The sequence below is a fragment of the Hemiscyllium ocellatum genome, chromosome 47 (genome assembly GCF_020745735.1).
Source record: "Hemiscyllium ocellatum isolate sHemOce1 chromosome 47, sHemOce1.pat.X.cur, whole genome shotgun sequence".
NCBI classification, from domain to species: Eukaryota; Metazoa; Chordata; class Chondrichthyes; order Orectolobiformes; family Hemiscylliidae; genus Hemiscyllium; species Hemiscyllium ocellatum.
In genome coordinates, this window is record NC_083447.1 from 15,897,246 (window position 1) to 15,910,951 (window position 13,706).

Here is a 13,706-nt window from a genome sequence, read left to right on the forward strand (position 1 = left end):
GAAGAGGAGCATCGTTTACCTGACAGGACTGTTGAGGCTGGGTTGTGAAGTAAATATTCAAGGCTTAGACAGAGATTTTAAATCAGATGGGGAGTCGAGAGAAAAGGCTGGAAAGTGGAGTTATAGAGATCTATAGCATGGAAACAGACCCTTCGGTCCAACTCGTCCATGCTGACCAGATATCCTAAATTAACTTAATCCCACCTGCCAGCACTTGGCCTATATCTCTCTGATTCCTTCCTACTCATAAACCCATTTAGGTGCCTTTTAAATGTTGCAGTTGTACCAGCCTCCACCACATCCTCTGGCAGCTCATTCCATACACTTCCCACCCTCTGTGTGAAAAAGTTGCCCCTCCGATCTCTTTCAAATCTTTCCCCTCTCACCCTAAACCTATGCCCTCTAGTTCTGAACTCCCCGACCCCAGGGAAAAGACTTTGTCTATTTATCCTATCCATGCCCCTCATAATTTTGTAAACCTCTAAGGTCACCCCTCAGCCTCTGACACTCCAGGGAAAACAGCCCCAGCCTGTTCAGTCTCTCCCTGTAGCTCAGATCCTCCAACCCTGGCAACATCCTTGTAAATCTTTTCAGAACCCTTTCAAGTTTCACAACATCTTTCCGATAGGAAAGAGACCGAAATTGCACGCAATATTCCAACAGTGGCCTAACCAATGTCCTGTACAGCCGCAACATGACCTCCCAACTCCTGTACTCAATACTCTGACCAATAAAGGAAAGCATACCAAACGCTGCCTTCACTATGCTATCTACCTGTGACTCCACTTTCAAGGAGCTATGAACCTACACTCCAAGGTCTCTTTGTTCAGCAACACTCCCTAGGACCTTACCATTAAGTGTATATAAGTCCTGCTAAAATTTGCTTTTCCAGAATGCAGCACCTCGTATTTATCTGAATTAAACTCCATCTGCCACTTCTCAGCCCATTGACCCATTGTGCTCTGAATTGAGGATGAACAGATCAGTCAGTATCTCATTTAGTCCCAGCACAGGTCAATGGGCTGAATGGCTTACCTTGGCTCTTATGTCTTATAATCTTAGAGGTGGATACCAGCAGGGAGGTGGAGGAGGCAGTACCAGGAGAGGAAGGTGAAATACTGACCAATGACCAGGAGCAGGGCAAGGCTGGCAAGGCGCTAGTGCCTGTTTGGTAACTGGGGTCACGTTTATTCAACCCCGGGGGTGGGGTTTGAGCATTGATACCGTTCCTGAGCACGTGTCTTTGGTTACTCAGGTTCTGATGGGGCCTGTGCCAGATCGGGGAGGGAGACCCGGTGAGATTGAGGCACCCATGCCCTCTTGGGAGGACCGACGGAGAGGTGGCAGCGCTGGTGGGCGCAAACAGAAATGGAGGGGCAAAGGGCGGAAGCACAAATGAAGCTAAACCAGGAGCCGATCCTCTTCACCCTCTGAAGACCGCTGGAGGAATCACTTCCCCCGGGGCCTGGATGTGAAAATCCTGAAGTGGCTATGTAGAGTTAGGACCTGGAGCTTCTTGGACTGGGGTGAGAGAGAATGAGAGTGTGTGCGCGTGTGTTGGTGTGTGTGAGTGTGCGTGTGTGTGTTTGTATGTGTGAGTGAGAGTCTGTTTGTACGTATGTGTGTGTTTGTATGTGTGAGAGAGTCTGTTTGTACGTGTGTGTGTGTGCGCGCGCGCGTGTGTTTGTATGTGTGAGAGAGAGTCTTTGTATGTGTGTGTGTGTCTTCGTATGTGTGAGTGCGCGTGCGTGTGTGTGTTTGTATCTGGGGGAGAGAATCTTTTTGTACGTGTGAGAGAGTGTGTGTGTGTGTGTGTGTGTGTCTGTGTGTGTGTATCAGTGTGATTTTGTGTCAGTACTTGTGTGCGTGAGAAAGAGTCTGTGTGAGAGAGCGCGCAAGTCTGTGTGTGAGAATGAGTATGTGAGAAAGAGAAAACATGTCTGTGAATGTGTGTGTTCTGGACTGATGATGGGAGGTCGGTATAATTTAAGATTAAGCCACTGTAATGTTGGGTACCATGATTGAGCAATTAAATATGTGCTGGGCATTTGAGACCCTCTGATAGTAGGAGGTTGAGGGAAGAGCTGTGTGAATCCATTCTGTATTGTTAAACCATCTTTGCGCTTGGCTCACTGTGTGAGAGAGAAATCTCAAACCCTTCTCGAATACAAGTGACCAACAAGTGCTTCGAAATGTGGCGTATAGAGAGCTCGGAAATACTGCGTCACCTGGTCACACTATTAGAGCCACCCATTTCGATGTCGATTTGGACAGAGAGCAGGGATTTTACCCAGGGCTGTCTGTTCAGCACCTTTCCGAGTTAACTGTCAGCCTTTGTCACAGACCCTCCTTTCTCTGTATTCTCGGGAAAAATAATTTTGTTTAAATCTTCAACATTGCTGGAAAAAAGATGTGGAAGCGTTTCCTGTTGCACTCATCAGGACACAACTGCAAGAATGTCAAATCGCAAAGAGGAATAACAATTTATAACATGTGGGGAAAAGGCACTGATTTTATTTTTGTCAAATTTTGGATTACCGAGTGATTTATTGCTTTTTATCTTGCCAACGTGTTTTGGAAGTGACCTATGGGTTCTTTTGTTTTGTTCTTATATCCACTTTGTCTTTGACAAGGAAGGGAATCGGTGCAGGGGCGAATGGGGTCTGGTCACGCCCAGAGAAAGAAGGCGCGTTGCCCTCTTGGGTAACTGTGTGCCCAGGTGCCAGTGAATGTCCTGCGACCCAGTGCCATGGCTTCAGTTCAGCTGGTGCAGTTACTGGCACCTTATTGCAGAGGGCAACATTTGCAAAGTTTCTGTGAGAATTCTGAATTAATATTTGCTTTCTGTGTGTTTTTATTTGCTCCCCTCGAGTTGACTGCTTTTGATTTTGGATGCCGGGACAAATTTCTTTTTAAAAACAAATATAAAACCAAATTGTTCCCTTGTTGTGTCTGTCAGATTTGTTTCTTTCCTGAGAGACACTTCTCATGTGGGTTTACACACAAGGACTATAGTAGGCCATTTGGCCCCTCGAACCTGCTCCCCCCTTTCCCTTCAATGAGATCAGGGCTGATCTGATTTTAACCTCAACTCTACGTATCCCTGGGTCATCTCTCACCCCCTCGCTCATCAGGAATCTATCTCCCTCTGCCTTCAAAATGTTTTAAAGATCCTGTATCCACTCTCTTTCGAGGACAGGCACATGATGCCATTTGAATTCCATAATAATTTGGAATTAAAAGCTGGTCTAATTTTACTGGTGGTGGTAAGAGATTTTTTAAAAAAAGCAAAAGCTAATGTATTGAGACGTACTGGTCTTAGAGTCATAGAGATGTACAGCACGGAAACAGACCCTTCGGTCCAACCTGTCCATGCCGACCAGATATCCCAACCCAATCTAATCCCACCTGCCAGCACCTGGCCCATATCCCTCCAAACCCTTCCTATTCATATACCCATCCAAATGCCTCTTAAATGTTGTAATTGTAACAGCCCCCACCACATCCTCTGGCAGCTCATTCCATACACATACCACCCTCTGTGTGAAAAAGTTGCCCCTTAGGCCTCTTTTATATCTCTCCCCTCTCACCCTAAATCTATGCCCTCTAGTTCTGGACTCGCCCACCCCAGGGAAAAGACTTTGTCTATTTACCCTATCCATGCCCCTGATAATTTTGTAAATCTCTATAAAGTCACCCCTCAGCCTCCGACGCTCCAGGGAAAACAGCCCCAGCCTGTTCAGCCTCTCCCTGTAGCTGAAATCCTCCAACCCTGGCAACATCCTTGTAAATCTTTTCTGAACCCTTTCAAGTTTCACAACATCCTTCCGATAGGAAGATCAGAATTGCACGTGACGGTCTGCATTGTGTAGAATTCCTTTGGACCAGTCTCCAGCACCTTCATTCCTGAGTACCCCTGTTTTTTATAATTTTGTTGACCCTCTGTCAGAAAACCAACGCTTCACCTGAGGCTCTCTGATGATGTTACCTAGTACGCTGACGAAACACCTGAAAACTAACCTTCCAGCTCAGCGAGCTAACTTGCATCCAGAGCCTCAAATCTTCTCGAAACTCGTTGACCATCTGTGTCAGCAATAATTGAATCCACATCGGACGCCCCATGGGTAAATCCAAGAGCTCACATGTAAATGTGCACACACACACTCAGACACACACGCGTACGCACACGCTTGTTCATTCTCCTGAGTCTTATCGCATTTGGACTGGCCTCTGCCCAGCATTTCTGACAGCAGACGATTGAGAGGTGTTTTCTTGTTCAGAATTTACTAGGAACGTGTCAACAGCTTTTAGGATTTCACAGCAACTTCCCCCTCGCCCTCGCACATCAATATTTAAATACATTATGTACACATTTACATCAACGACAGGTGAGGCTACGTCCCACCACTTTTGCGTACCCCTGCCTCTGCTGCTTGGAGCGAAGGGGGCCTGTTCTTGCTTGCTGGCAATCGAACCTTGCGTGCGATAGCCGATCCAAATCCTTCGGGTCCTGAGAATTGTGGGAGGAGGAAGCGCCAACAAACGTGGCAAGCCAACAAAAGCTTGCATTTACACGGTGCTTTGCACCATCCCGAGGCCGGTGTGAATCTGAGAGGAGGGTGGCTGATGGGGGTGAGGAGAGAGAATTCTTGTTAACGTGTTGGGAGAGGTGCAGCCAGGGTATGTTTACGTGTGCAATGAGTACTTTGTGCAAACTCAGTTGTTGTGTCTGTTATTGTGGATATCATTTTATTTTCCCATCAGCTACTGAACCTGTTCTGCTGCTGCTGCTTCCCCTCGATCTCTCCCTCTCTCTCTCTCCCTCTCTCTCTCTTTCTCCCGATAAGATGCTCTGTAAACCTTTCCTTTCCTGTCAGTCACCAGCCAGTCTTTCCCCGAGCCACAGCCTAAACAGTTGGCAAACCCTATTTAAAAGCATCCAAGCCAAGAGAAGGCCACTCAGCCCTTCAAGCCTGCTTCCCCATTCAATAGGATTGTGGCTGATCTGATTTTAACCTCAACTCTACATTCCTTCTCGTAATCTTTTGCCCCCTCGTTCATCAGGAATCTATCTCCCTGTGCCACACTGTTGGGAATCTAATCTAATCTTAAAGCTGGCTTCAGCATGTGGATTGATTCCCGATTCTGTCCAACGTGGAGCAGCGCTTTTCCCGGATAGCTTCGGGAATTCCTCATTTGTTGGTCCCCGAGTGTGATGGAGGGGGCGTGGAGTGATCCCCACTGGAGAGAGGGAAGGGGAGAGATATCGATCAGGTGACTAAGGTGATGTCTGACTGAGTGCAGACTGGGGTGGGGGGGGGGGGAGGGGGTGGGCAGAGGTGGAAGCAGAGAGGCATACTGTAGGGCTCGGGTGGGTGGGGGTCTCCCCCACTTTCAGCAGCGACCACAGTGGGTGTTGCTATAGCGCCTTATCACAGTGTATCAGTGTTTCACAAACCTCAGGAGTAGGCCATTCGTCCCCTTTGAGCCTGCCGAGCCATTTGATCGGATCAGGGATAGGCCGGCTACAATCTCAGCCCCACTTTGCCATCTGACCCTTGCCCTGTAACCCTTGACTCTTTTGTCAATCTAACACGGCAATGAATATAGTCAATGACACAGCCTCCAGTGCTGCCTTGTGAAGAGAATTCTGCTGATTTGTTTGTCATTCACTCATGAGATGTGGGTGCCGCTGGCTTGGCCGGTGTTTATTGGACAGTCCCATTTTACATTGCGAATGTCAGACTGGATTTTCACATTCAAGTCCCCTGACTTTACACAGAGGGTGGTTCGCGTTTGGAATGAATTTCCTGAGGATGTGGTGGATGAGGGCACAGTTACAACATTTAAAAGACATTCTGGGAAGTCCTTGAAAAGATTTGGAGGGATATGGGCCAGGAGCAGGCAAATGGGACTAATTCAGTTTGGGATTGTGGTCGACGTGGACTGGTTGGGGCGAGGGGTCTATTCCTGTGCTGTTTGATACTATGAAGGGCATTCTGGGTAAAAAGGGTGAGGGCAAATCATACTTAATCTTTGAGCCACCTCTATCTCACAACAGTGAGACATCACGGCTATAAGCTTTAGATTAGATTCCCAAAGCGTGGGAACAGGCTCTTCAGCCCAACAAGCTCATGCCAACCCTCTGAAGAGCAACCCACCCAGACCCACCTCCCTCTGACTAATGCATCTAACACTAGGGGACAATTTAGCACCCCAGCCTGCACGTCTTTGGACTGTGGGAGGAAACCCACGCAGACACGGGCAGAATATACAAACTCCACACAGATGGTCACCCGAGGCTGGAATTGAACCTGTGACTGAGGCAGCAGTGCTAACCACTGAGCCACCCTCGATCCTGAGTAGATGAAACAATACTCAGCAATTCCCGTTGTTTCCAAAAGGATAAGTGGGGGCAAAACAAAGGTTCAAAGATGTTGGCAAAACTGCCCTTTTATCTTGATGCAAACAGTAAGGCTGCAGTTGAGGCCTAGTCACTCAATGAGGCCTAACTCTCAGCTGGCAAGAATTCACACTCGGTGCAAATTAAACACACACTCCTCCCGATTCTTTCAAGTCTGGTAACTGCACACAGTTACGTTTGACGCCGAGCGAGATCGTTATGGCGACCGGTGGTTATCTCAGCGGGATGCGGATGGGGTCTCTTGCACCCCCTCTCCTCCGACCAGGACAAAGCAAAATCCCACACGCCGACGGGGCCAATCGGTTTGGTTTCGGTCGGTTGAGGTATGAACGTTGGACAACCCACACTGTGCGGTGACAATGTGACAAAGAGCTCTTTTTAGTTGAGTGGGCAGCTCATTGTCCCCCTGGGTGCAGTAAACATTGCCTCTGGTAGTGAAGCACTCCCTCAGCACTGAACGGAGACATCAAGGGGAAATGGCCTGAAGTCTCAGGTAAACCTAGTTTCGGTGACAAAATGACGAGTAAGTGCGCGAGAGGGTCAAGGCACAGATTCGGCGCTAAAGTCTTCTCAAAGTGCTTCTACACAGGTTCCAAAAGCCTCACTTGTGTTACTGAACAAACCTGCCCCTTCACTTGCTAATGAGGCAGCACCGACGTTTTAATTCCAGACCTGAGGAAATCCTGTCGATGGAAGGGTTGGAATCCGTTTCAGTCGGTGAGTTTATTCGTCACTTCACTGTCGCTTGAATCCTGTCAGTGGTTTTCGACCTCGGTGACCAGGTTTAGAAATGGCGGGAGGGGGGGCAGACAGCTCGCTCCTGCTGGATATAACCACAGGCCTAAACCGCGGGGCCGTTGCTCCTGGCAACGGAAAGGCCTCAGCTGCACTGGCTAACCCAGACAGGCAGAGCTGACCCCAATACGAGTGGGAGTGGGGCGGGAAGGTTTGGGAAAATCAGACGTCCATACGTTAGAGCCCGGGTGTCTCTGGAGAAGGAGCACGTGGTGTCCACCAACACCCTGGAGTTGTTCAGGGAGAGGTGGGTGCCACAGGGAGTGGAGTGCATTATTTCCCCCTCCAACTCTATTTTGATTTAGCCCCTTCCCTCCCCTTCACTGTTTGATCACACAGCGTTGCCCTTTGATGTGAAGGGCACAGCTTGTCACTGGCCACTCGGGTGTTTCCTTTCTTCCTGGTGGTGGAAATTTGAATAAAGATTCATGCACCCTGTGTCTCAGACACACAACATGGGTGCTGGGGGGATAAAAAAAGAAAAAAATAAATAAATCAGACATCCATCTGGCACGGGACAGGGTTCAGAATCGACAGCAAGGTCCCCTCAACGGCCACCAGCCTTGTGGCACTCACCGCGAGCGGCCATTTTGCCTGGAGTTGCTCCCTGGCTCCCCACCCCCGACCCGGCGGATTCAACAAAATATCGGATCACGAGTAGGCCACTCAAACGCAATCCTACATTCATCACAATCCCGGCTGGTTCTCCGACACATTCGAATGGGAGTGAGGGTGGCGGGGGAGGTGAAGATTGGGATCCAGTCCATCTGGAAAATGCCAACTTGCTAGACCGGGTCACCAGTGACATATCGGGCGGTCAGAGCCGGAAGCAATCCTGCCCAACTTCGGAGTTTGGTTCGATGTTGGCTCAAGGCCCATTTCCATCGGAGACTGGGGCCCAAGGTCAAAGCTTCGAGTCCTGAGTGTCTGAAGGATGGATGTCACCCATCGAAAGGACCTCCATGAAATCTCAGTTCCGCCTGTGGGATGGCAAAGAGAGAGACACGCTGTGTCTCCAGTTTACGGCGATGCAGCAGGAGGGTGTTGGGTGGGCGCCATCTGGAGTAAAATTCTGGCAGGTTGTTGTTGTAGCAGAGAGAGAGAGAGGAGGAGCAGGTGGGAATGGGGGTTGACCATGTTCCCTCTGAGGCATGAGCTGAAAGTACTCAGGGCCCTCACTGAGGCCTAGCGCGAAAGAGAGCCTGCCTGTTTCTCCCCATCTGACTGCCTGCCTGCCAAGCAGGGGTGGCTGGGGGAGGAGGCCGGATTCGCTTCAGTCTGTTCTCTGAGGTAACGCTCTGAGATGCGAAGTAAAACCAAAAGTGTCAGTACGTTTATAGTTTAAACGATACTGCCTCCCGTCCTCCGTGTTCCCCCCCCAGACATAACGGGGCGATGATGGAGGTTCAGATTTTGGAGTCACGCTCCACCTGGAGGTTGTCCATTTGTTCCAGGATGAGGGTAACCGTGGGCTGCCTGAGAGCGTCCAGTTGTTGCTGCAAGGCACATAGGCGATCCTGCAGGCTGCTGTTCTCGGCCTCCAGCCCGGCCTTCAGCTTGTGAAGCTCGCTGTTCTCCACGGCCAGCTGGTTCCTTTGCTGCAATGGGGTCAGAAAACATCGAGGGTCAGAAGACAGCCAGGTGAGCGGTGTAGACTCAAAGTCAGAGCGCACACGGACTGGGACTGGGAGGAAGTTTCCAAACTGGCAAGTGACCCAGAGATCGGGGCTAGTGACCCAGTGCCTGGGGCTTAATAAGCCAGAGACTAGATTACTTACAGTGTGGAAACAGGCCCGTCGGCCCAACAAGTCCACACCGAAGTGCAACCCACCCATACCCCTACATTTACCCCTTTACCTAACACTACGGGCAATTTAGCATGGCCAATTCACCTGGTCTGCACATCTTTGGACTGTGGGAGGAAACTGGAGCACCCGGAGGAAACCCACGCAGACACGGGGAGAACGTGCAAACTCCACACAGTCAGTCGCCTGAGGTGGGAATTAAACCCGGGTCTCTGGCGCTGTGAGGCAGCAGTGCTAACCACTGTGCCACCGTGCTGGCTTGTGACCCAGAGACCGGGGCCTAATAACCCAGAGATCGGGGGTAGTGACCCAGAGACCTGGGCTAGTGAGCCAGAGACCCAGGGCCTGGTGCTCTGAAAAGGGGGGACAGGTTGGTCGCTGATGGGTTCTCAGATTGCAGAGTAATAACTAGATCTGGAAGTGATTCACTATGGACGTGGGTAAGGTGTATTGCCATGGTTTCTCACCCGGGGTGGGGAGGGGGGGGGGAGGGGAGTTCCAAACTTTAGGGGGTAGGGCTGGTGTGAGAGGGGAAAGATTCAAAAGGGACCGAAGCTGTAACGTTTTCACACAGAGGGTGGTGCGTTTGTGGAATGAACTTCCAGAGAAATGGTGAATGCGGGCCTAGTTACAACATTTAAAAGACATTTGGGTAAGTGATTGAGTGGGCAAGGTTTGGAGGGATATGGGGCCAGGAGCAGGCAGGCGTGGGACTAGTTGAGTTTGGGAATATGGTTGGAAGAGGGATCCATCCTGGTTGCCGTCGTACTCCCCCCCCCCTTCCCTCCCCCCATGGCCTTAGTGACTCCCATCCACCTCACCTTCTGTACCTCCTGCAGTCTCTGTACCCAGTGTTCACAGTCTGCCACCTCCTCACTGCCAGCCTTCTGCCTCCTGCCAGGGTGAGGCTGCTGGGGTTTGGAGCCGTCCGCCAGCACCCTGGTGCCCTGCTCCCCGCCCAGTTTGTCCGGCTCAGTCTGTACCGACTTGTCGGCCACGGCAGGCTGTATTCGCACAGAGATCTTCTGGTTCAAGTGACCCATTACGACAATGGTATGGTCCTTCCTATCGTCACCGTGCTCGGCACTGTCATTCTGCGTGTACGTGAATATATCGTCTTCATTACCTGTAGGGATGGGGTGGGGGGACACAGGAATTCAACTCTTGTTAGCCATTGCTGTAAGTAGCACATTGTCCTGTTTCTAACTTAACCTCACAAGCTCAGAATTAAAAGTTGATTCGAAATCATGGCACTGAATACTTCCTGACTGGATTAGGAATACAAGAGGGACAATTCGAGAATTTAACGTCTATTTAAAACACTCACTCTCAGGAATATCGTGAGCAGTCTTGGCACCCGGTACCCAAGGAACTTTGAGGGGGTCCCGAGGAGGTTTACAAAATGATCCCAGGGATGAAGGACTTGCTGTGTGAGGTGCAGTTGAGAACTGGAATTCAAGGATGTGACGGGGGGAGGGGGAACTTGATTGAAACTTACAGATGACCGAGAGACCGGGATAGAGTGGGTGTGGAGATGTTTTCACCAGCAGGAGAGACTAGGGCACAGCCTTAGAGAGAAGGGATGCCCCTTTAGGACTGAAATGTGAAGGAATTTCTTCAACTGGAGGGTGGTGACTCTGTGCAACTCATTGCTGCAGTGAGCTGTGGAGGCCAAGTCATTGAGTGTCATTAAGACAGAGCTGGATAGGTTCTTGATGAGTAAGGGGATCGAGGGTTATGGGGAAAGGCAGGAGAATGGGGTTGAGAAACATATCGAATGGCAATGCAGCCTCGATGGGCCGAAGGGCCTAATTGTGCTCCTATATTTTCATCAATAGGTTGATTAGGGATAGTCAATATGGTTTTGTGAAGGGTAGGTCATGACTCACAAACTTTATTGAGTTCTTTGAGAAGCTGACTAAACAGGAGGGTGAGGGTAAAGCAGTTGATGTGTATATAGATTTCAGTAAGGTGTTTGATAAGGTTCCCCACGGTAGGCTATTACACAAAATACAGAGGCATGGAATTGCAGTTTGGATCAGAAATTGGCTAGCTGAAAGAAGACAGGTGGTTGATGGGAAATATTCATCCTGGAGTTCAGCTCCTAGTGATGTACCGCAAAGATCCATTTTGGGTCCACTGCTGTTTGTCATTTTTATAAATGACCTGGATGAGGGCATAGAAGGATGGGTTAGTAAATTTGTGGATGACACTAAAGTCGGTGGAGTTGTGGATAGTGTCAAAGGATGTTGTAGGTTACAGAGAGACATAGATAAGCTGCAGAGCTGGGCTGAGAGGTGGCAAATGGAGTTTAATGCGGACAAGTGTGAGATGATTCATTTTGGAAGGAGTAACAGAAATACAGAGTACTGGGCTAATGGTAAGATTCTTGGTAGTGTAGATGAGCAGAGAGATCTCGGTATCCAGGTATGTAGATCCTTGAAAGTTGCCACCTAGGTTGGTAGGATTGTTAAGAAAGCATACAGCGTATTAGCTTTTATTGGTAGAGGGATCGAGTTTCAGAGCCATGAGGTCATGCTGCAGCTGTACAAAACTCTAGTGCGGCCGCATTTGGAGTATTACGTACAGTTCTGGTCGCCGCATTATCGGAAGGACGTGGAAGCTTTGGAAAGGGTGCAGTGGAGATTTACTGGGATTTTGCCTGGTGTGGAGGGAAAGTATTATGAGGAAGAGCTGAGGGACTTGAGGCTGTTTTTTGTTATTGAGAAGAAGGTTGAGAGGTGACTTAATTGAGACAGAAAGGATAATCAGAGAGTTAGATAGGGTGGACAGTGAGAGCCTTTTTCCTCAGATGCTGATGGCTAGCACGAGGGGAGATAGCTTTAAATTGAGGGGGGATAGATATAGGATAGATGTCAGAGGTAGTTTCTTTACTCAGAGAGTATTACGGTGAGGAATGCACTGCCTACAACAGTAGTAGGTTCGCCAACTTTGTGTATTTAAATGGCCATTAGATAGGCATATGGACAAGAATGGAATAGTGTAGGTTAGATGGGCTTCAGATTGGTCCCACAGGTCGGTGCAACATCGAGGGCCGAAGGGCATGTACTGCGCTGGAATGTTCAATGTTCTAACTAAACCCCACCAAGGCCTCACCTCCACCCCCTTCCCAACACCCCATCACCTCCCCATCTCCCTCAACTGCATCTTGAATTCATGGTCTGTCTGTTCAGGAGAGTCATACCGCACGGAAAGAGACCCTTCAGTCCAACCTGTCCATGCTGGCCATGTTCCCAAATAAATCTAGTCCCATTTGCCAGCACTCGGCCCATATCCCTCTAATCCCTTTCTATTCATGTACCCATCCAGATGCCTTTAAATGGTGTAATTATACCAGCCTCCACCACTTCCTGTGGCAGCTCATTCCATACACACACCACCCTCTGTGTGAAAAATTGCCCGTCAGGTCCCTTTTAAATCTTTCCCCCTCTCACCCTAAGCCAATGCGCTCTAGTTTTGGACTCTCCTACCCTGGGGAAAGAGACCTTGTCTGTTCACCCTATCCACACCCCTCATGATTTTTGTAAAGCAGACTCTTACTGATTTCACCAGCTGTGGGGGGATTTAGACTCAAGTTTCTGGAGCATTCCGTGGATTATCAGTCTGGCATCAGCACCACTTGGCCCGCACCTCCCCCTATGCTATGGAAGTAGACGATCAGCCAGGGGACAGCACAGGTGTGAAGGCTGAATGGCCTTGACCTGTTTTCATTCTGTCTGGAGGTGGTAACATCGCGGTCACGTGATTGGTTTAGACTCCACTGCCCCAGGCTAATGTTTGAGGATGATGTGGAGGAGCCGGTGTTGGACTGGGGTGGACGTATCTAAAAATCACACAACACCAGGTTAGAGTCTGGCTTTCGGAGTGCTGCACTGTTGGGCTATAACCTGGGGTTGGGTGATTTTTAACTAATGTTTTCGGAGTGTGGGGTCAAAATACACCATCACCCTGAATTTCAGTCAGTCTCATTTAGGAAGGAATCAGAGGTGTTTAAACAGGAGCACACAGGCAGAGCATATATTCATGTCTAATATATCAGTCACAGCAATGTGTACCATTTTTCTAGTTTATATTGAAAAGGACTTTAATGTTGACTATTATCTTATTGCATTATTTTTCTGCTTATTCTTTGAAGGTAATGCTTAACGTTTTCAACTTTTACCACCTTTCACCCAAGTTCTTTGTACATTAGATGGCTCCCTGTGTGATGCCATTATACACTTCTCCCTGTACTCCTGTACTTGAGTGCACATCACACCAAAATCTAAAATCTAAAAAGATGCTCTGCAGAAATTCACCAACGACCCTCAAGCAGCACCTTCCAAACCCACGACCACTTGCATCTTGAAGGACGAGGGGCAGCAGATACATGGGAACACCACCCCCTTGCAAGCTCCCCTCCACTCACCATCCCGTCTTGGGAATGTATCGCCATTCCCTCGCTGTCGCTAAGTCAAAATCCCGGAATTCCCTCCCTCAGGGCATTGTGGGTCAACCCACAGTACGTGGACTGCAGCGGTTCAAGAAGGCAGCTCACCCCCCACCTTCTCAAGGGGTAATTAGGGATGGGGCAATAAATGCTGTACCCAGTCAGTGACACCCACATTCCACACAAGTGAATTTTTGAAAATTGCAGCTTTGAACAATTTTTTAAACCTGTG

At 49.2% G+C, this 13,706-nt stretch overlaps 2 protein-coding genes across 3 annotated transcripts in view; one reads left to right on the plus strand and one right to left on the minus strand.

Annotated features, from left to right (window-relative positions):
• Window positions 1–2,945, plus strand: part of LOC132836758 (protein FAM98A-like) — a 48,381-nt gene extending 45,436 nt beyond the window's left edge. For both annotated transcript variants that reach the window (XM_060856200.1, XM_060856201.1), the window contains one exon: window positions 1,256–2,945. In XM_060856200.1, coding sequence (XP_060712183.1) covers window positions 1,256–1,399 — 144 coding nt within the window. In that variant the 3' untranslated portion in view covers window positions 1,400–2,945. The remainder of the gene's footprint in view (window positions 1–1,255) is intronic.
• Window positions 2,946–4,295: 1,350 nt separating this feature from the next.
• The window catches only part of rasgrp4 (RAS guanyl releasing protein 4), a 161,951-nt gene continuing 152,540 nt past the window's right edge, over window positions 4,296–13,706 (minus strand). Inside the window, exons 16-17 of the mRNA XM_060855886.1 lie at window positions 9,846–10,150; window positions 4,296–8,817 (exon numbers count right to left, since the gene is read on the minus strand). Of these exons, the coding sequence (XP_060711869.1) occupies window positions 8,626–8,817; window positions 9,846–10,150 (497 nt within the window). The 3' untranslated portion in view covers window positions 4,296–8,625. The remainder of the gene's footprint in view (window positions 8,818–9,845; window positions 10,151–13,706) is intronic.